Source organism: Bombyx mori, chromosome 2 (genome assembly GCF_030269925.1).
Source record: "Bombyx mori chromosome 2, ASM3026992v2".
Taxonomy (NCBI): Eukaryota; Metazoa; Arthropoda; class Insecta; order Lepidoptera; family Bombycidae; genus Bombyx; species Bombyx mori.
In genome coordinates, this window is record NC_085108.1 from 7,235,874 (window position 1) to 7,258,754 (window position 22,881).

At 43.1% G+C, this 22,881-nt stretch overlaps 1 protein-coding gene across 3 annotated transcripts in view; it reads left to right on the forward strand.

The window, feature by feature from the left end:
- LOC101737466 (mucin-17) overlaps positions 1-21,001 on the forward strand; it is a 90,805-nt gene extending 69,804 nt beyond the window's left edge. For all 3 annotated transcript variants that reach the window (XM_038015497.2, XM_038015490.2, XM_062673528.1), the window contains 16 exons: positions 182-706; positions 1,428-1,970; positions 2,336-3,100; positions 3,800-4,342; positions 5,456-5,869; positions 6,939-7,430; positions 8,164-8,742; positions 8,871-9,362; positions 10,131-10,610; positions 11,248-11,610; positions 12,451-13,032; positions 13,663-14,196; positions 15,003-15,464; positions 16,444-16,782; positions 18,419-18,670; positions 20,138-21,001. In XM_038015497.2, the coding sequence (XP_037871425.1) occupies positions 182-706; positions 1,428-1,970; positions 2,336-3,100; positions 3,800-4,342; positions 5,456-5,869; positions 6,939-7,430; positions 8,164-8,742; positions 8,871-9,362; positions 10,131-10,610; positions 11,248-11,610; positions 12,451-13,032; positions 13,663-14,196; positions 15,003-15,464; positions 16,444-16,782; positions 18,419-18,670; positions 20,138-20,200 (7,428 nt within the window). In that variant the 3' untranslated portion in view covers positions 20,201-21,001. The remainder of the gene's footprint in view (positions 1-181; positions 707-1,427; positions 1,971-2,335; positions 3,101-3,799; positions 4,343-5,455; positions 5,870-6,938; positions 7,431-8,163; positions 8,743-8,870; positions 9,363-10,130; positions 10,611-11,247; positions 11,611-12,450; positions 13,033-13,662; positions 14,197-15,002; positions 15,465-16,443; positions 16,783-18,418; positions 18,671-20,137) is intronic.
- The last annotated feature ends 1,880 nt before the right edge of the window (positions 21,002-22,881 follow it).

Here is a 22,881-nt window from a genome sequence, read left to right on the forward strand (position 1 = left end):
GTTACTCTTATAGTAAATATTGTATATAGAGTGAACTATAGTCATGGATTAGTGAATGGTACTAACATGTCTAACATAATTTTGGTACTGTTTCTTAAATACCCTATTATCTTGGGTTTATGTTTACTAATAACTCAAGTCCCCAATAGAAAAGGTTTTTGAATAGAAGTTGTTATTTTAGATTTGCGTCGTCATAGCTGAAGGAGGCTGCACGTTAGGGACAAGACCTCCAACACATACTACCCCTGAGTATACTACTACAGACCACTCTACCACTGCGCTGCCTACTACAGTTACAGATGGATCTACATATCTGACTACTGACAGTTCTACGACAGTAACTACAGATTCTTCTACTGAGGATGCAAGTACTACTGAGGCTACTACTGAACTGCCTACCTCGGTCACTACGGAAAGTTCTACTACACTAGTAACTAAAGGTACTAGTACAACTGAACTACCCACAGTAACTACCGAGGGAACTTTCACTACTGAAATATCTTCCACACCAACAACCCTCGTCCCCTCAACTCCAGAGATCACATCTACTACAGAAGTGGAGACGACTACACCCTCGATTTGTCCTCCTGGATTCGTCGGGAACCTTCCGCATCCGACTCTCTGTAATTCGTACTTTATGTGCATCAATGGCGTCGCGATACAAGTCTTCTGCGCTGAAGGATACGAGTTCGATCCTGCTACCGAGGTAATTTCTATATTCTTCTAATTTATTTCATGTTTTTGACATGAAGCCAATTTCAGTTCATTTAAAAACAAACCTTCACATACAGCCTAAAGCTTTTCTGTGCCACCTTTTTTATATTTTTATGGGCTTACCAGCTTCTCGCCTATCTGATGCTGAATGGCTACTAGATCTTATAGAGTAATATGAGTTCCGCCACTCACCTCAAGACATGAGATTGAAGTCTCAGTTATAACGATTGCTGTCCCAATCTTCAAATCGAAAGGCATAACCGCTTCACGGTACAAACATTGCTGTCAATAGCAGACTACCTTGTGGCACACCTAACGGTCAGTAGTTCCCATAACTAATAACAATATCGAACAAAGAGTTAGATTATGGTACTGCTAACGAGCTTATTCAAAAATCAAAATCACCTTTGAAGAATACCATGTTCCAGTTGTTTGGAAAATAAGTGGAGAGCCGCCATACTACAGCTATAAGATCTGAATAACGTAAAGGCATTGTGAGTGCAGGCGAACTAGTTAGTAGTGGTTTACTATACTCGGCCGGTTTGAGTTACGACTGATAAACTTTAATATTTATGTCTGCTGGTCAAAAAATATCTCTATCTAAAACCAACGTTCACGTACTTCTGTTGGCGGTAGTAGATCCGTTTTATTCGTGCAAACAACAGAAATTAGTAATTTAATATAAAGATCGAAACAATGTGTCGCTTTTATAGACTTGCGTCATCATAGCTGAGGGAGGATGCACGTTGGGAACCAGGCCGCCAACACATACTACTCCAGAGTATACAACTATAGACTCATCTACTACTGCAGCCACTACCACAGTCACAGATGAATCCACACATCTCACCACGGATGACTCTACAACAGTAACTGCTGAAGCCACTACAGCAGTACCAAGTACGATTTCGACTGACGGGTCTACTATAGTACCTACCGAGGGGATTAGTACTACTGATGAGTCTACCGTAGCAACTACTGAGGGCATTAGTACTACTGAACTAACTACGGCAGTGCCAACTACTGAAGGAACTGTCACCGCTGAAGTGTCTTCCACACCAACAACCCTTGTTCCCTCAACTCCAGAGATCACATCTACTACAGAAGCGGAGACGACTACACCCTCTATTTGTCCTCCTGGATTCTTCGGGAACCTTCCGCATCCGTATCTCTGTAATTCGTACTTTATGTGTCTCAATGGCGTGGCTATACAAGTCTTCTGCGCTGAAGGATTTGAGTTCGACCCTGCTAGTGAGGTAATTTTCAGTAATTCTAAGTATTCTAAAGTGGATTTATGTCGTAATAACTACCAGCCGCAGGTATATTTGCTTGTTATGTAAATTAAAAAATCTTACTGTCATCATTGGTTCACATATTGTGTATTAAGAGGCTCGTATTATTGAAAATTCACAATAGTTCCCTTCAACTAGCTTTTAACATTGGAGTTTGGTTGGAAAGTACGCGAAGAATACTATTTTTAGGCACGATTAATTGAGAAGCAGTAGCAGTAGCTTGTCTAAATCCAGACAACGTATCCGTATCTACTGTTTCATATTCGGATTTTCTATTGTCATACGAACTTAGCACCTTCTCATATTCTTCAATTCAAAATTATTTCCAGGCTTGCGTGATTATAGCTGAAGGAGGTTGCACATTAGGAACAAGACCTCCAACAGATACTACTCCTGGGTATACAGCTACAGACTCATCTACCACTGCATCACCAACAGCCACAGATGAATCTACTTACATTACTACTGATGGTCTAACTACAGTAACTACTGAAGGAATGAGTACAACTGAAGTCAATACCGACCAACCTACTACTATAACGACAGCAGAATCCACCACAGTAACTACAGGTGACACTACTGAATATTCTACTACACTAGCTACCGAGGGCACAAGTACTACTGAACAGCCCACCTCTGTCACTACTGACGATCCTAATACAGTGACTACTGAAGCTAGTACTGACGCGCGCACTTCAGTCACTAGTGACTCTACAACTACTATAACGACTGAAGGTATAAGTACTACTCAAATACCAACTTCAATAACAACTGAAGATTATTCTGAAGTCACTACGGAAAGTTTGAGTACAACTGACCTACTCACTTCGACTACTGTAGAAGATCCGACTACATTAACTACAGAGGGTACGAGTACCACTGAAGTATCTTCCACAATAACAACCATACTCCCATCAACCCCAGAAGTGACATCTACTACAGAAGCGGAGACGACCACGCCCTCTATTTGTCCTCCTGGATTCTTCGGGAACATTCCGCATCCGTATCTCTGTAATTCATACTTCATGTGCGTCAACGGAATAGCTATACAACTCTTCTGCGGGGAAGGATATGAATTTGATCCGGCCAATGAGGTAAATATAAATGAACTAGTTTTCAAATGTGACAACAAAAATATATCTTTGACCTTAACCATTTTATACACTTTGTAGTTTTAAATGTAATTGTCTGATGTATTCTTGGTTGAGCTTAAATTTTTATAACTAACTTATTACGATTGCTTACATCGGTTCTAATATCTTCTGCTTATTGTGATTAGGGACTATAAATGTTAATTACTGATTTACCAAAGTAAACTGATCAAAGAAAACAATTTGGAAAATATTAGCGGATTATATTGCATTTCTAAGAGGTGATATTATCAACTGGTAGGAAAAAGTTTAATTTAGTGCTTTCTTTTTTTATGCTTAGAAGGGCGGACGAGCTCACAGCCCACCTGGTGCTTAGTGGTTACTGGAGCCCATAGACATCTACAACGTAAATGGGCAACCCACCTTGAGATATAAGTTCTAAGGTCTCAAGTATAGTTACAACGGCTGCCTCACCCTTCAAACCGAAACGCATTACTGCTTCACGGCAGAAATAAGCGGGGTTGTGGTACCTACCCGCGCGGACTCACAGGTGGTCCTACCACCAATATAAGTTTCAAGTTCACATACGTAATCTGATAACGCTCCTATTGAAGTTCCCCAATTGTTGATAGTCAAAACTCCTCCCCTTCCAAGACCCGTGTGGATTGCTATTAAATAGCAACAAATTGAATATTGTTGTAGGTCTGCGTCGTCATAGCTGAAGGAGGCTGCACGTTAGGGACAAGACCTCCCACACACTCTACACCTGGGTATACAACTACAGACTCGTCTCAAACTGTAGCACCTTCTACAGTCACAGATGAATCCACATATCTCACTACTGATGGTTCTACAACAGTAACTGCTGAAGTCACTACAGCAGTACCAACTACAATCTCGACTGATGAGTCTACCATAGCACCTACCGAAGGGATTAGTACTACTGATGAGTCTACCGTAGCAACTACTGAGGGCATTAGTACTACTGAACTAACTACAGCAGTGCCAACTACTGAAGGAACTGTCACCACCGAAGTGTCTTCCACACCAACAACCCTCGTTCCCTCAACTCCAGAGATCACATCTACTACAGAAGCGGAGACGACTACGCCCTCTATTTGTCCTCCTGGATTCTTCGGGAACATTCCGCACCCGTATCTCTGTAATTCATACTTCATGTGCGTTAACGGAATAGCTATACAACTCTTCTGCGGCGAAGGATATGAGTTTGATCCTCCTACAGAGGTAATTATATTTATTGACTAAACCGACTTTACAGTTTTGCACTCACCTATCTTTAAGATTAATTTATTGTTTACCTGGTATTTCATTTTTGTTCATGTTTGTATTTTGAAGCTTACCTCCTATCTGGTTGGTGGCTAAGATTTGTGCTAAGATTCTGGTGCAATAATTGAAATATCGGCACGTTCACAGCTAATTGTTCATATATTGTTAAATAGTTCTAAGTGTTTGTTCAAACATTGGCTCGCGTGAAAGACAAAATTCCACATCTAAATATTTATTAATTGACTAATAATTAACGCGATTATACATATTGGTAAGCGATTACCAAAGTCTTTAGTAGGATTTGTTAAGTCCGTACCTTAATGAGTAAGCTGCATGATATATTCATGTCGAGTGTTGCAATTATTCCGAGGTTCAAATGCGACAGACGGCTACCAATTTATTAGGTATTCAATAAGTAATTATGTGTTTACGAACGCCCTTAATTGTTTCCCTACTTAATCGTTGGTAGCCTACGGTGCTTTCCAACTTCGTACGGACCGGTAGGTGAGCTCACGGGCTCAAATTGAGAGAATTGCTAACATTAGCCCTAGCAAGAGCAGTGCTTCGCTGATTATACCATAGGATTGGAATCCCAACTCACTGAGAAGATCCGGCGAGAAACTCAGTGGATTGGAAGTGACCTGGATGGTGAAGAAACACTTTTGACTAGATACAAATCTTCGGCTGGTTCCAATCCATACTTACATATCATACCATACCACGAAGGTAACGTGCACTAGGCCTGTTTATAATGGCCAGCTAAATACCCTAGACTCGCCAGATCTTCTCAGCGGGTCGCGATTCTGATCCGGCAGTAAACTTATTCACGAAGCAGTTGCTCTTGAGTTATTTGGTCTCCTTTGGACGTACTCGGGCAGCTGCTAGCAAATCTCACTCCTACTGGCTGAGCCTTTGCTCGCCCACTTGTCCTGGTGAAACTGGAAAGTCCTCTGTACCAACAGTAATCCCTCATTCATAAAAAAGAGAGTACCCTAGAGGATTTTTTAGATCATCGTGTGTAGTGATCACTTGATTCGCAGCTAAAGCTATAACATACAACCTTACTTTCAGAACTGCGTCATAATCGCCGAAGGAGGTTGCACACTGGGAACAACACCCCCGATAGACACCACTTCTTCATATATAACTACTACGCTTAGCCCTACCGACGGCTCTACCGTAGTGACTACTGAACGAACAACTAACACTGAAGTACCAACTTCAATGACTACGAATGATGCTACTACAATGACTACCGAAGTCACCTCCGCCACTTCTGAGACAACTACTGACATATCGTCTACCGTCGATAGTGTGGCTACGACCACTGAAGCGGAGACCACAAGGCCACCGATTTGTTCTCCAGGTTTCTTCGGACAAATCCCTCATCCAGAACTCTGTAATTCCTTCTTCATGTGCATGGGAGGGCCACATGCGATACAGCTGTTCTGTTCTGAAGGTTTCGAATTTGATCCAATACAAGAGGTAAATCGATATATTTACTTAATATAATTACTTAATACTTTACCTACACTATGAAACTTACTACTGGTGGTAGGACCTCTTGAGAGTCCGCGCGGGTAGGTACCACCACCCTGCCTATTTCTGACGTTAAGCAGTAATGCGTTTCGGTTTGAAAGGTGGGGCAGCCGTTGTAACTATACTGAGACCTTAGAACTTATATCTCAAGGTGGGTGGCGCATTTGCGTTATAGATGTCTATGGGCTCCAGTAACCACTTAACACCAGGTGGGCTGTGAGCTCGTCCACCCATCTAAGCAATAAAAAAAACCGTAAGAGAATCAAAAGAGAAGTCGACCTCTTCAATCTCTTTACACTGTAGTGTATGTATGGCAGTAATAAAACTTATGTTGACCTCATTCCTAATCAACTTTCTTTGGCGTTTGAGAATGGCCTTTATAAAAATACTAGCTTTTGCTCGCGACTTAGTAGTCGTCGTGGCCTAAAGTATAAGATGTCCGGTGCATTCGTATGTAGCGATGCACCAGTGCTCGAATCCCGCAGGCGGGTACCAATTTTTCTAATGAAATACGTACTCAACAAATGTTCACGATTGACTTCCACGGTGAAGGAATAACATCGTGTAATAAAAATCAAACCCGCAAAATTATAATTTGCATAATCACTGGTGGTAGGACCTCTTGGGAGTCCGCACGGGTAGGTACCACCACCCCGCCTATTTCCGCCGTGAAGCAGTAATGCGTTTCGGTTCAAAGGGTGGGGCAGCCGTTGTAACTATACTGAGACCTTAGAACTTATATCTCGAGGTGGGTGGCGCGTTTACGTTGTAGATGTCTATGGGCTCCAGTAACCACTTAACACCAGGTGGGCTGTGAGCTCGTCTACCCATATAAGCAATAAAAAAAAATAAAAAAAACTTCGTCCGCGTGGAATAGTTCACAGATAATGCTTTATTTTAGAACAAATTCGGTTAACATAAAAAACCAGTGTTACCGCCATACATACACTACAACACATACAGCAAACAAATGGAAATTTAAATACAATTCTAATATTGCCATAACTAATTTCAGACATGCGTCATCATAGCCGAAGGAGGATGTACCCTCGGACCAGTTCCAAATCCTACCACCACTCAAAGTCCTAACACTGCCACTACTGAAACGCCTACACAAACTGAAAGTAGCACAACTACTGCGGCTACCACGCAAGGTTATTCCACAACAGAAGACGATAAATCCACCACAGAGTTTACTGCCACAACTGCGGATGATGCAACTTCTGAAGCTACTTCTGAATCGACTACTTCGACTAGTCTAGAAACAGAAGCGACAACTGTTGCAGCCACTGATACTCCCAGTACTGGTACAACCGTGGAAGCGACTACTGAAGTTGTCGAGACAACCACAGCCGGGTCAGGGACGACAGTACCGGCGATCTGTCCGCCCGGTTTCTTTGGATACGTACCGCACCCGGAGATGTGCGACTCGTATTTCCTGTGCACGTTTGGAACCGCCGTGCAGCTGTTCTGTTTGGAGGGCTACGAGTTCGACCCCGCGTCCGAGGTAATAATGCACCCAAATTGTATCACATAAAGATCATTTTAGTAGGCTTCACCAAATCTGCTTTGCTGCGCACGACTGGTCACTGTGACGAACATTTTTGAAGCGAAACTTCTTTAGAATCGTTACGATTCCACACTCGATGAAACGAAAAAATAAGTCCATAGAGACACAAACACATTAATGTATAGGATTCAGCCGGCGAGAGAATGAGATAGAACACATTAGACGTTCTCAATGTATAGTTTTTTTTTTAATACAGCGCCATTTATGAAATTTTTTAATACTAACGTGTGTATGAAATCTCTTGTTGTGAATTTTAATTTAGGATTATACGTGAAGTTAAAATATCAATTCACAGAGGGCGCTACCTCATACTATAAAAGATGATTTATAATTATTTACTAATGACAAAATTTAACATATACTTAGACATTTAGGATAATTGTATTGAATTTTTTTAAGGTTTCACTTCTACCACGTTTGAATTGAACACATGTTTTTTTTTTAAAGCGAGGGATTACTTTTAGGCCTCAGGCCTCTCTAGTTTCACCAAGACAGGTGGGCAAGCAAAAGCTCAGCCAGAAGTCGTGGGATTTGCTAACAGCTGCCCAAGCCTCTCCAAAGGAGACCTAACAACTCAAGGGCAGCTTCTTGACTAACCTTTGGCAGGCCTATATTCATTAGTGGACGTTGATGATGACATATCACATTTACTTTTTAATTTTCCTTGCAGCAATGCGTAGTCATAGCTGAGGGAGGATGTACTCTTGGTGGCACTTCAAAACCACCAGCGTTACCAACGGACCCAGTACCAACCGAAACGACAACAACTGACATAACTACTACACCAACGCCTTCTTTAACTACTGAAGATGGTGATGCTACTACTTCAGAAGCCCCTACTGCTACTGATATAGTATCCACATCAACTGAACATACCGATTCGACTCCTACCACCGTTACAACAACGGAAATACCAACCCCGAATCCTACAACAGCATCAGATGAAACAGTATCTACTGTTGAAGTGACGACTGTAGAAGCTTCAACTGATAAGCCCATCAGTACAACTTCGATTTCGACTGAAGATGGAACCGCGAGTTCGGAAACCAGCGCTGCAACTTCGGTGACCAGTGGCGATTACGAAACTTCGACTGCAACTGTCGAAACTACCACTCAGTCGATGTGTCCGCCCGGCTTCGTCGGTACTTTACCGCACCCGGATATATGTTACAGTTATTTCCTGTGCGTTTCCGGACAACCGGTTCAGCTCTTCTGTTTGGAGGGATACGAATACGACCCGATTTCGATGGTGAGTTTAAAAGAACATCGTTAAGGATTAAATTCTCGCAATTTATTCAATTTAAACTAACCAGATCAAGCAAAACATACGTTTTTCGCATTTCGCGTCACAACTACAAACATTAACCTGTTTCACAGGAATGTGTGATCATCGCTGAAGGTGGTTGCACCTTGGGCCCGGCAACCAGCCCGACAGAGGTGACAGACGGTGGTTTCAGCACTGAACAAACATTCACGACAACTGAACGCACAACCAGTCACACTACGACGACTGATGACGCGGCCACACCAGAAGCCAGTACCACAACTGATATTACTTCGCCAACGGTGGAACAGACGGACGCCACCACACATGCACCAACCGAAACTGGTGCTACGGACGCTGCAACCGATGCTTCCACTACAGCACTAACTACCGAGGAAACAGATTCAACCACAGAGGGTTCTACGTCTGAAGCGACTGCAGCCGAAACTTCTGCAACGACTTCTGCTCCGCCCGCCATGTGCCCGCCGGACTTCTTCGGCAACATACCGCACCCGGAGCTGTGCAATTCGTTCTTCATGTGCGCTGCTGGTAACGCCATCCAACTGTTCTGCGGCGAAGGACATGAATTCGATCCGGCACTAGATGTAAGTACTGAGTAGAATGCGACTAGCCTCCTAGACTAGATTCCTCCAGGAACGAGACTCGCTTAATGGGTAGGATGATGGGAATAAGTCTGCTTATTTTTCAACGCTTACATTCGCTTTATTAATGAGCTTGGTATTCATCTATATATGTTGGAGTATTTCTACTTTCGGGTAGCGACATGGTAAGCGGGCGGTCTTCGTAAGTCAATAAAACCAGAAATGTTAACTCAGAGCGTGTATTACGCAGGAGCGTTCCGTCTGATACGGCGACTCGCTCGCTTCTGAGCTCGAGAGACAACAACGGAGCGTTTTTATAGCAAGGTATCGTGGTGGGACGATGTTGTTTACGACTCTATCTTGCACGTGTTGTTTTCGATGAATGCTTGCACCTGTTGTTTGTCGTCCCATCTTTATTAGTCATGAACTAATGGTTTATAAAAACACGCGCCGACATATATATAAAAAGGAATTGCTGTTCGTTAGTCTCGCTAAAACTCGCGAACGGCTGGACCGATTTGGCTAATTTTGGTCTTGAATTATTTATGGAAGTCCAGAGAAGGTTTAATAGATAGATAAATATCGGAAAATGCTCGGAATTAAATAAAAATAACAGTTTTGTTTTTCCTTTGATGTATCCTCCGTCGAATGGATTTCTTTTGTTTGTTTTAAGTTTATTTTATACAAAAGTTTAAGTGTTTTATTTATCGATTGAGGCACTACGAAGTCTGCCGGGTCAGCTAGTATAAAATAATTATCATTTCCTTTCAGACTTGCGTGGTGATAGCTGAAGGAGGTTGCACTCTAGGACCAGCCACGTCTCCAACAACTAACCTTCCTACTATCACGCCGACGAGCACAAATCCCCCAGCAGAAACCCAAACTACAGAACCCATACCGACAACAAACTACCCATCTACTTCTGAAACCCAAGAATCAACAGTCATCGCTTCTACCACAGTCGGTTCCAACACCGACTCGACTTCAATAACCGATGGCCAAACAGACTCACAGACCACAGAGTCTGGTTCGAATACAGAGTCGCAACCGACGACTTCTGGAGCTACATCGACAACCGAAGCGTCAACAACCACGGTTGCCATGGAAACCGAACCACCGGCTCTGTGCCCACCGGATTTCTTCGGAACTAAGCCCCATCCGGTTATTTGCTACTCTTTCTACATGTGCACGGCTGGCACCGCTCTCCAGCTCTTCTGCAGCGAAGGCTACGAGTACTCCACCCAAGTAGAGGTCAGTATCAATACGAAGTAATTGATCATCCAGGTCATAACTGTACCTATCTCCGTTAACTCTTCGATAGGTTGGATTGAAATCCTCAAAGCCCTTTTCTAACGCAAAAAGCTTTCGTTCTGGTCTGGTGTACGAATTCAATAGTGTTTTTTTTTATTGCTTAAATGGGTGGACGAGTTTGTCTGGTATTAAGAGGTTACTGGAGCCCATAGACACGTGGGTGCTCGCCTTACCACCAGAACAGATTTTATTCCTTCATCATTAGTGATCATGTTAAGTTCGTATTTCCTTAGAAAAATTGGTACCCGCCTGGGATTCGAACACCGGTGCATCACTCAACACGAATGCACCGGACGTCTTATTCTTTAGGCCACTTAGGCCATTCTTAGGCCACGTAGGCATTTTGACAGGTAGGGTTGTATTAAACTGAGACTTACAACTCATATCTGAAGGTGGGTGGCGCATTTATGTTGTTGATGTCTATGGGCTCCAGTAACTACTTAACACCAGGTGGGCTGTGAGCTCGTCCACCCAACTAAGCAATAACAAAGATAAAAGATGTATTTTAAATTTTATTTGAAGCCTGGCCTACTAATATTAGATTTGAATCAATTTTAATTAATGTTCGTCTTTACAGACGTGCGTAAGAATAGCACCTGGTGGTTGCACGTTGGGACCGATAGTTGAGACTACGACAAACGCGGCGACCAGCACTACTTCAGAAACCGACGCTTCGAATTCACCAACAGCTTCGGTTCCCGCAACCGAAGCGGACACAACCACCGCGCAACCTACCACCGATGAAACCACTTCTCGGACTTCAGAGGCTGCTACGTCTACTGAAGCGTCTGCGGCCACAGAAGCGCCGCCAATCTGTCCGCCTGGCTTCGTGGGTACCCTGCCGCATCCGGACCTCTGCAATTCTTTCATCATGTGCGCTGGCGGTGTCCCCTTGCAGTTGTTCTGTAGTGAAGGGTTCGAATATGACCCCGCCGCTGAGGTAAGTTAATTTTTTTATTACTTAGATATGTGGACTAGCTCACAGCCCACCTGGTGTTAAGTGGCTACTGGAGCCCATAGACATCTACAACGTAAATGCGCCACACACCTTGAGATATAAGTTCTAAGGTCTCAAGTATAGTTACGACGGCTGCCTCACCCTTCAAACCGAAACGCATCACTGCTTCACGGCAGAAATAGGCAGGGCGGTGGTACCTACCCACGCAAACTCACAAGAGGTCCTACCATAATTTGGGATGACACATTTCTGATCTACTTGATTTGGTGTTTGGCAGCAAAATAGAATGATGGCGACGGCCTTAAGATTAGATCGAAAACTCAACAGGAAATGCCCTAAAAAGCCCAAAATAGAAAGATGTTTTAGGTAATTCAATTCTAATAAAAAAAACATACCTTATTTTATAAATATTATATGTATGTAAAGTTTATAATATTGGATAAAAATGAATAAGAGACTCCTCGAGGGGTCTAGAACAAGGTATCTATTGAGGGAAGGCCGTTTGATTTATGCGCAATTTTTGCAACTTTACAGGAAAGCCATTAAAGTTTAAAATTTGGCAAAAAATATCATAACTAAAATGGAAACTTCTTCAGCTATTTGAATGGAGTAAAATCAATTGAAGTTCAATTAGAAACATCGAACTTTTGTTTGCTGATACCAAATAAAACGCATCTTTAATTACCAAAGATAAATGTCTTGTATGAAGCGAAATGTGCCTTAAACCATATAACCATTCATTCCGATCATAGAATATCGTGTATGGAACATATTAGAACTGTTCTTAAGATCGACACTCTTATCTTAAATTCTTTTTAACAGACCTGCGCGAAAATATCAGAAGGAGGATGTACTCTAGGACAGAGCACAACACCTGCCACAGACACGACGTCCCAACACACAACCGCGGACACCCAGACAACTTCAGATGTCACCAGTCCGACCACGGAGACCCCTTCTCATGATATCACCACCGAAACTACCACAGGCACCACTAATATTGATGATGACGGCTCAACCACTGAAGCTGGTACAGATACCACCCATAACGATGATACAACTTCCGATGGTATCACAACAGAAGCTACCGGTGCCACGATTTTCGAACCTACTACTTCGGCTAGTTTCACAACAGAAACTACGGGTTCTGATACAACGGATTCGTCTGCAACTACAGAAGTAGCTGCTACGACTATAGATTCAACTAGTGATGGAGCATCAACTACTGAAGCTGTCACAACTACGACAGTTAGGGTTGAGACAACCACACCGTCGTTGTGTCCGCCCAACTGGCTTGGGAATCTGCCGCATCCGGATCGTTGCGATGGGTTCATCATGTGCGTGAATGGAATCGCATTACCGCTGTTCTGCAGCTCAGGGTTCGAATACGACCCACCTTCTGATGTAAGTGTTACATAAAGCCTGAATATATATATTTTTGAAGTGAAACTTCTTTAGAATCATTGTGATTTCAAACTCGATGAAACAAAAAAATAAGTCCATAGAGACACAAACACATAAATGTATAGGATTCGGCCGGCGAGAGAATGAAACAGAACACATTATACGTTAAGTTAAAATATCAATTCACAGAGGGAGCTACCTCATACTATAAAAGATGATTTACAATTATTTCTATTTATTTTGTTATCAACAGATGTCGCTGCACGTAAATTCAACTATTCCTGAATCGCGGTGACGAGATGTTACACAGTTGATAGACGTTCTCGTCAAATCTCGTTCTTCTCTTGCCAAATCATACTTATATACACTTAATATATTTCTGCGGAGTGGTTGACCCTTGCGATTATTTTTATTTTTATAAGTATCACACTCACAGGTATCACTTCTACCGTGTGTGCAAGTTGCACCAACAAAGTGATCAACAATACAAAACATTGACAAACTGACAAAAGTTCATGGCAGATGTCACCTCAATTACTTATAGGTGCAATCGACAGTGCATTATACAGAAAACAATGTGTAAAAACTAAAGGAAATATATCTTTACTATTTTAATGTTATTGTTCGCAGTCGTGCGTGAAGATAGCCGAAGGTGGCTGTACTTTAGGACCAATCACGACCACTGTGCAATCAGATACAACTGCAAGTCCTTCAGAAGAAATAACAATTCCTGATAGTATCTCTACGACTACCGTAGAAGCCGCTGCTACGACTCCAACATCAGACCCAGCTGATTCTACTACAGAAGCAGCCGACTCAACTACTGATTCCGCGGTCACTACCGAACCAGTAACGTCTGGTAGTACAGGAATTTATGAAGCAACAACTTCTGATGGCAACAGGCCGACTAGAGACTCTTCTGATGAAGCAACCACTGACATTGAAACCACAGAAGCAGGCACACAGCCAACTGAAACTGCGACTTCAGAAGTAACGAGCACGACTTCTGGAAACTTCGAGACAACCCCACGCTCGATCTGTCCCCCGGGCTGGGTGGGCAATGTGCCCGCTCCGGACCGGTGCGACGCCTTCTATATGTGCACCAGCGGGATCGCCATCCGGCTGTACTGTAGTGAGGGATACGAGTTCGACCCAGCTTCAGACGTGAGTTTTATATATAATAATATAATAGGTGGAGATATAGATCAGCTTCGCCTTGACGTGTAGGTGAGATCTCGGGGCTCAAACTGGAGTGTTGCTAACACTGGCCATAGCAAGAGCAGTGCTTCGCAGAATCTACCACCGGATCGGAAACGGGACCCACTGAGAAGATCCGGCGAGAAACTCAGTGGGCTGTGTCTATGGGTTAATTCGCTCGTCGAGCCCTTCGTCGCAAGCGACGGGTTCGACGAGAACGATAACCGGTGCTTGTGGTAGACAGAGTCTTTCAACACGCTTTTATTGCCGCGTCATGTATCCGTACCTCTAAGTACCGGAATCTTCGAACGCTTACTAGTGGTAGAACCTCTTGTGAGCCCGCACGGGTAGGTACCACCACCTCGTCTATTTCTGCCGTGAAGCAGTGCTGCCGTTTCGGGGTTTGAGGGGCGGGGCATCCGTTGTAACTATATTGAGACCTTAGAACTTATATCTCAAGGTGGGTGGCGCATTTACGTCGTAGATGTCTATGGGCTCCAGTAACTACTTAAGACCAGGTGGGCTGTGAGATCGTCCACCCATATAAGCAATAAAACATAAAAAAACGTCCTCTACTGGACATACAACTCCTCAAAGGCTTGCCATAGTGGTCGGTCCTATACAGCCCTCATCTAACAGGTCTCCGCGACTTTTAAAAGGTCCAACTCCTGATATAAATAAATTAAAATGTCCAAATTGGTTCACTCATCTATAATCCTATCATGCACCTCAAATGGTCATGATGTAAATAAATTTATGCTTCCCCTCAACAGAACTGCGTCCGAATAGCCGAGGGCGGCTGCACGTTTGGACCAACTACAACCAAACTCCCCGACCTGACAACTCCAGACACCGCACAAACGACTGTCGACACTAAAACAACTGAACAAAGTCCAGAATCAACCACTGTCTCTAAAGCGACCACTCAAGCTAATGATGATGAATCAAGGCCAAGTCAAACCGGACACACAACAACAAATACGGGAGCTACTTCTGAAACAACAACTTCTGGTGAAGCCGTTACTTCCGAAACAACACATGCCACTACCTCGGAAGGGGCAGAGGCGACTGGGACCACACAGCGCGAGGAGACCACGACGCCGGCCATATGTCCGCCAGGGTTCATAGGGAACGTGGCCAGTGCCGAGGACTGCAACAAGTTCTACATGTGCACCCTCGGCATCGCCATCCCGCTGTACTGCAGCCAGGGATACGAGTACAGCCCTGGACTCGATGTAAGTCTCCAAGCACTTCATTAGCCACCGGATAATGCTAGGGCCAAGACGTATTCTATTATTCCATTCTAAGGGAGCTAAATATCCGAAAAAGGCTCTCTTCCATCCGCCGGGAACGTGTTATGAGCTTCTACGGACAAATTTTTACTCATGGTAGGACCTCTTGTGAGTCCGCACGGGTAGGTACCACCATCCTGCCTATCTCTGCCGTGACGCAGTAATGCGTTTCGGTTTGAAGGGCGGGATAGCCGTTGTACTGTTAAAACTGAGACTTAGCACTCATGTCTCAAGGTGGACGGCGGCATTTAGGTTATTGACGTCTGTGAGCTCCGATGACCATTTAACATTAAGCTTTTTAATAATCATAGCTGCTCGATCGTTAGTCCGTACTAAAAGCTACTCCAGACCTACTAATATATCCATAAAGCAATCCTGCGTCCTAGATTGAATAGCAGTATACACGTTACTATAAAATAATAAGATTATGGTCTCAACGGCAGGCAGCCATTTAGCTGTGTCGTTGGCGTCATTGACGTCCATGGCCGATACGGTAATCACTCCTCATCAATGCTCATCTATCCACCATAGACTTAGAAAAAAAAATCTCATACTGTGGGTGACAGCTTACATGTTGGAAGAACTACCCTCCCCGATAATAGCTTAATTTTAATCAAATAAAAACCAATGAACAACGACCCGATATTGCAAGTGTTCGCAATTTCACTATCATCAATAATTGTTCCAATTTGAATACGATCTCTCCAAATTTGCGCCACTGAACCCGGTTTTCGGTTCTCTAGATCAGTTTTTGACGGCCACCCCTCGCAAAGACATCGCTCCACTTGATCTCGGGGCGTCCCACATTATATTATCTCCATGGACAGATTTATAGCCGAATTTCAGCGCCATCATACTGAAGCTTTATTATTTATCAAACGGATAAGTTAAGACGTTAACAATATGAGCCTTTGTCTAACAGACCTGCGTCCGAGTAGCCGAGGGCGGTTGCACGTTAGGACCAACTACAACCAAGCTGCCCGACCTCACAACTTCAGACACCGCACAAACGACTGTCGACGCTAAAACAACCGAACAGAGTCCAGAATCGACCACTGTCTCTAAAGTGACCACCTCGGAAGGAACAGAGGCGACTAGGACCACACAGCGCGAGGAGACCACGACGCCAGCCATCTGTCCACCAGGGTTCATAGGGAACGTGGCCAGTGCTGAGGACTGCAACAAGTTCTACATGTGCACCCTCGGCATCGCCATCCCGCTGTACTGCGGCCAGGGATACGAATACAGCCCTGGACTGGATGTAAGTCTCCAAGCACTCCATTAGCCACTGGATAGTGCTAGGGCCAAGACGTATTGTAGACCAGCGCGGTTAGGTACCGGCGTCTTGGCCATTTCTGCCACCACGCCTATGTCGTTTTCGATAATAATTACTAACACTTCTAACTATCGACAAGAGACTATTTAGATTCTTAAAAGCTTTACAATTTGATCAACAATCAAAGACATGGCTAAAGACAGTACCAGAATAGAACCAAAACTAAGGTCTAAGGTATCTTAAGGTATGGCGCCTATTTTGATTTGGGGGACCGTCTTTATTACTGGTGGTAGGACCTCTTGTGAGTCTGCGCGGGTAGGTACCACCACCCTGCCTATTTCTGCCGTGAAGCAGTAATACATTTCGGTTTGAAAGAAGGGGCAGCCGTTGTAACTATATCCCCTCATCTGCTTTTTATTATCACACCTCCCGCCATCGGAGCAGAGTTCATCCATATCATCTGGAACCGCTGCGTTCATCTGCAATGCGTTTCCAGAGGTCTTTTTTGCCACGTACCATCCGGCTATGGAATGAGCTCCCCTCCACGGTGTTTCCCGAGCGCTATGACATGTCCTTCTTCAAACGAGGCTTGTGGAGAGTATTAAGCGGTAGGCAGCGGCTTGGCTCTGCCCCTGGCATTGCTGAAGTCCATGGGCGACGGTAACCACTCACCATCAGGTGGGCCGTATGCTCGTCTGCTTACAAGGATAATAAAAAAAACCCTGGAGGAACGTCCTCACAGACCTTCGGTCAGGTCAGCGCAATGATATCACGGGTCTAATAATAATTGACACAAATTTCAAAATAATAATTGACAGTTTTATTCATTGTGTAAACCGGTGCACGAACACACGGTCTACTTCGTCTTAAGTGATTATCAGAGCCCATGGACAGCACAGCGCATCGTCTCCGAACTTGACTCCGACTGAGTTTTAAATACCCAAAACGCATTACTGTTTTGCGGCAGAAATAATGGTGGTAGCTATTTGAATGGCCTCACAAGATACTCCATCACTGGTAAACGCATACCCCATCCTGTGGACCGAATTGTAAACAGTCGCGTCGTCCTAAACACGTCATTACGGATCCTCCCGATCCACTAACGGTGCTTTTAGGTACTTCAAGCACCGGTCATCGTCCTCGTCGAATCCGTCGCTTGCGACGAAGGGCTCGACGAGTAAATTAACCCATAGACACAGCCCACTGAGTTTCTCGCCGGATCTACTCAGTGGGTCGCGTTTCCGATCCGGTGGTAGATTTTGCGAAACACTGCTCTTGCTAGGGCCAGTGTTAGCAACACCTCCGGTTTGAGCCCCGAGAGCTCACCTACACGCTAGGGTGTGCCTATTTCTGCCGTGAAGCAGTAATGCGTTTCGGTTTGAAGGGTGGGGCTGTCGTTGTAACCATACTTGAGACCTTAGAACTTATATCTCAAGGTGGGTGGCGCATTTACGTCGTAGATGTCTATGGGTTCCAGTAACCAGTTAACACCAGGTGGGCTGTGAGCCCTGTGAGAAAATAGTAAGGGTCGACAGTGACTACTTTGGGAATACCTGGTCTGCATTAATTCCCATAAGGACACTGTGGAATAGCTGTGCCAAGTCTTACTATTGGTCCTCAGAGCTGCGTTCCAGTCGGAAGTGGAGGTTGCACGCGCGGGTACTCCGGACCCAACCCGGACCGAGACCCAATGCAGGGGACCAAAGCGGCCAAGCCAATAGAGCTCCCGGAGCACATCCCATCTCTCTGCCCACGAGGTTCTTACGGACGTCTTCCCCATCCAGACCGCTGCGACAGATTCTATCTCTGTAAAGCTGGAGACGCATTCCTCATGAGCTGCTCTGATGGATTCGACTTCGACCCTGGAACACAGGTGAGATTAACTTTTATCAACAGGCACGTTCTGAGACCTTAGAGCTCATATTATCTCAAGGTGGGTGGCCCACGTTGTAGATGTCCATGGGCTCAAGTAACCACTTAACACCAGGTGGGTTTTGAACTCGTCCATCCAAGTAAGCAAAAAAAATTGACAGCTATCAGGCACGGGAAGGGGTGGGGAGGGGGTTAATCATTACCCTACTTATTCTGCGGCGGAGTCTGCGCTCTGGGTTAAAAATTATACATACAATTTGAGACTAGTCCTGTCTCAAGATCAACAGAACACAATATAGTTCTTAGTGAAAATAGAAAGATTCATAAAACAGATGTGTATATCGAAAGTTGGTCACGGTCATATTCTTTTACAATGACGTCCTTACGGATCCATCAGATCTAATAACCGTTGCATTAGACGCCTTCAGCTCTAACACTAGGAGCAGGCTTAGGGACCTCGGTAACCGTGCTCGTCGAACTCGACAAAGAGTTCGCCGTGCAACCTAACCCATGCATCAGCTCGCTGAGTTTCTCGACGGATCTTCTCAGCGGGTCGCGATTCCGATCCGGTAGTAGATTCATTCGCGAAGCAGCTGCTCTTGAGCTGTTAGGTCTCCTTCGGAGGCGCTCGGGCAGCTGTTAGCTAATCCCACTCCTCCTGGCTGAGCCTTTGCTCGCCCACCTGTCCTGGTGAAACTGGAAAGGTCGCCGGGCCACCAGTAATCCCTCAATCATAAAAAAAGTAAATTGCAAACAAACAAACACATTTCACATTATAGATAAGATATAGATAATACTCATAAATTAGTTATAGATAAGCAACTTGAGCACTCAACAAAAAAGTTTACGGGCGTCGGCCACTAGATGGCGTCGCTTCGATCAGTTTCTCATTGCTCCTGTAGATGGCAGTAACATATTAAATATATTTTATTTTTAATTAAGGATTTTGTTAATCTCCAGAAACCACAAATTGATAAAATTTAATCAATTTGTCTATAACAAACAAAGATTTGTATGATTTATATTTTTTTTTTTTTTTGTGTTTAGTTATACCATAATTAAATGCCTTAACATTAACAAAATATAAGTTTAAGGGTAACCGCTGCAAGATGTCGCTAGTTTCCATACAGAAAAAATATTTGTCATATAGCATTCAGTATATCGCACTATCACTGGTGGTAGGACCTCTTGTGAATCAAAGCGGGTAGGCACTACCACCCTGCCTATTTCTGCCGTGAAGCAGTAATGCGTTTCGGTTTGAAGGGTGGGGCAGCCGTTGTAGCTATATTTACTGAGACCTTAGAACTTATATCTCGAGGTGGGTGGCGCATTTACGTTGTAGATGTCTATGGGCTCCAATAACCACTTAACATCAGGTGGGCTGTGAGCTCGTCCATCCATCTAAACAATAAAACAACAACAAAAAAACAGGGCACTGACATTAATGACAGCGCGTGGTTTGTTTCAGAAATGCGTGCAAATGGCCGCCAATGGATGCAGCGCCAAACGAACTAAGGCTATGCTAAACTGAACTATGGCTGTGAAACTGTTACAATAATATAATCAATACACTTTAAGGCAATAAAACAATAATTACTTGTACACGCGTGAACATTCACCACTGTGAAAATGTATATAAAATATGCTACCATGTTATAAAGTTGTTGAAAAAAAACCGAATTAAAATAATTGATTTGTTAAAAGCAAAACAACCGATCTTAGAAATTATAAAGACCTTCCACTCAACTTGTACATAGATAAATCGCGATACGACATTTAAGTTACAATTTCCTATTATTTATGTTGTAGATATAATTATTATAGTTTATCATGTAACACAGAATGTTTTTAGTTTTATTATTTATGATTTTGTTAATATTTTTAAAGTATTGAATTCATAATTGACTTAAAAAGTCCTATTTTGGTAACATTTCATTTGTTTAATAGAGCTACACCAACACGCAAAAAATATGCATAGTAATTATTGTTTCGTTGTCTTAAAAGTTGCATGTTTATTAAATTATTCATAAATGAGATTATTAGATCTTTAAATGTTTGCTCAAAATTTATTTAAACGCCATCTAGTGGCCTGTGTAGAAACTTGTAAAAAATTTTTCGTTATTCAAGTAATATTGTGATAAAAACCTCTATTTATTAATGCAATTTTTCGATCTGAATTTATATCAAACCCGAGGCCACTTGAAAAGTTCTATATTGTACATAATGTGTAATAATAACTTATATTTTGCATGTATTTTTGGATTATATTTTTTAAAAGTTTGTAAATTTTTGAACAAAACGTACCAAATAATTACATTGTTGTTGTATTTTATAATTTGTTTTATTTCATTACCCTTTTGTCCTTTTTCTTTTATAAATCTAAAGAGGACTTATATTGCAATTACATATTTTTTTTAAAAATACTAATGAAAGATAATTTTTAAAGACAAATTTCATACACCATCTAGCGTCGAGTAGTATAACTAATTCAGAATGTACATTAAGTATTTAAAAGTTGTCATAGATGGCGTGCATTTTTATTTGATTTAATTTATATACCAGTAAGCTGTTAATCTAAATTAAAGCAAATTTATTAAAAATTCAGAAACAAAACGGCGAATGTGATAATTTGTTAACAAACAAAAAAAAGGCCAAAAGTGTCTGGCTAGCGTTTTAATGGAACCTAAATCGTGAAACCGACTAGTTCTATCTATAGTTATACTTTTATTTCTTTGAGAAGTTACTGGTGGCCCGGAGGCTTTTGCAGTTTTACCAGGACAGGTGGGTGAGCAAAGGGTCAGCCATTAGGGGTGAGATTTGCTAACAACTACCCGAGCGCCTCCGAAGGAGACCTAACAATTCAAGAGACTGCTTCGCGAATGAATCTACTACCGGATCGGAATCGCGACCCGCTGAGAAGATATTTAGACTGATATTTAGGTTAGGTTGCACGTCGACCTCTTTGCCGAGTTCGACGAGTACGGCTACCGGAGTCTCTAAGCCTACTCCTAGTGTTAGAGCTGAAGGCGTATAATGCAAGGGTTAGTTGGATCTGATGGATCCGTAAGGACGTGTCTGTCTATACGAGGATTCTTCAGACATCTATTAGAAATTTTCATTAGCAACAATCCTTTTCGGATAGGTACCTACACTTACGATTCAATATTGCAGTAGGAGAAACTTATTCGTATGGAAATGCAAGTTCGGTTGAAAGCTCAGCTGTAATAAAAGTAGCTTTTGTACTCGACAACTGAACAGAACGAGAGACGAATGAAAGAAAACGCACATCTAAATCTGCATGTTTTAATCCTAAATTATTACTGGGTTGTGTAATGTATGGAGGTGATACAAGCAACTTCACACAAAAAAAAATCGTGTAGACTTCATCGAAAAATAGACAGAGCACCTTATCTTTTTTTTATTGCTTAGATGGGTGCACGAGGTCACAACCCACCTGGTGTTAAGTGGTTACTGGAGCCCATAGACATCTACAACGTAAATGCGCCACCCACCTTGAGATATGAGTTCTAAGGTCTCAGTATAGTTACAACAGCTGCCCCGCCCTTCAAACCGAAACGCTTTACTGCTTCACGACAGAAATAGGCGGGGTGGTGGTACCTACCACCCGTGCGGACTTACAAAAGCTAACTTAAATTTGTATGGAGTTGAATTTTTGCCTACGTTTGCCACTAGGGGCGCTGTTCCAACTGCATACCAATTTGAGTTAACTTTTACGCTATCGAGAACGTTAAAATGCTCGCACTAAGCACACAGAGCTCACTGAAATTCTCGCCTGATCTTCTCAGTGGGTCGCGTTTCCGAGCCGAATGTAGATTCTGTGAAGCACTGCTCTTGCTAGGCTTAGTATTAACAATTTCTCTCAGGTTGAGCCCGTGAGCTCAGTAGCTGAACTAGCCCCTTACGCTACTAGCGAATAGTTAGGAAAAAAAAGACTATTCAATGGTACATTACGGTAGGCAGCGGCTTGGCTCTGCCCCTGGCATTGCTGAAGTCAATGGGCGGCGGTAACCACTCACCATCAGGTGGGCCGTATTCTCGTCTGCCTACAAGGGCAATAAAAAAAAACAAAAAAACATAATCTCTGTAATAGACGAAATTGAGAAAAATCATGGAATTATAGAAAAATATAATCAGTGGCGTAACCCGACTTAGTTGTAACACAAAATATTCTAGAAAATAATCTCGCGTGTT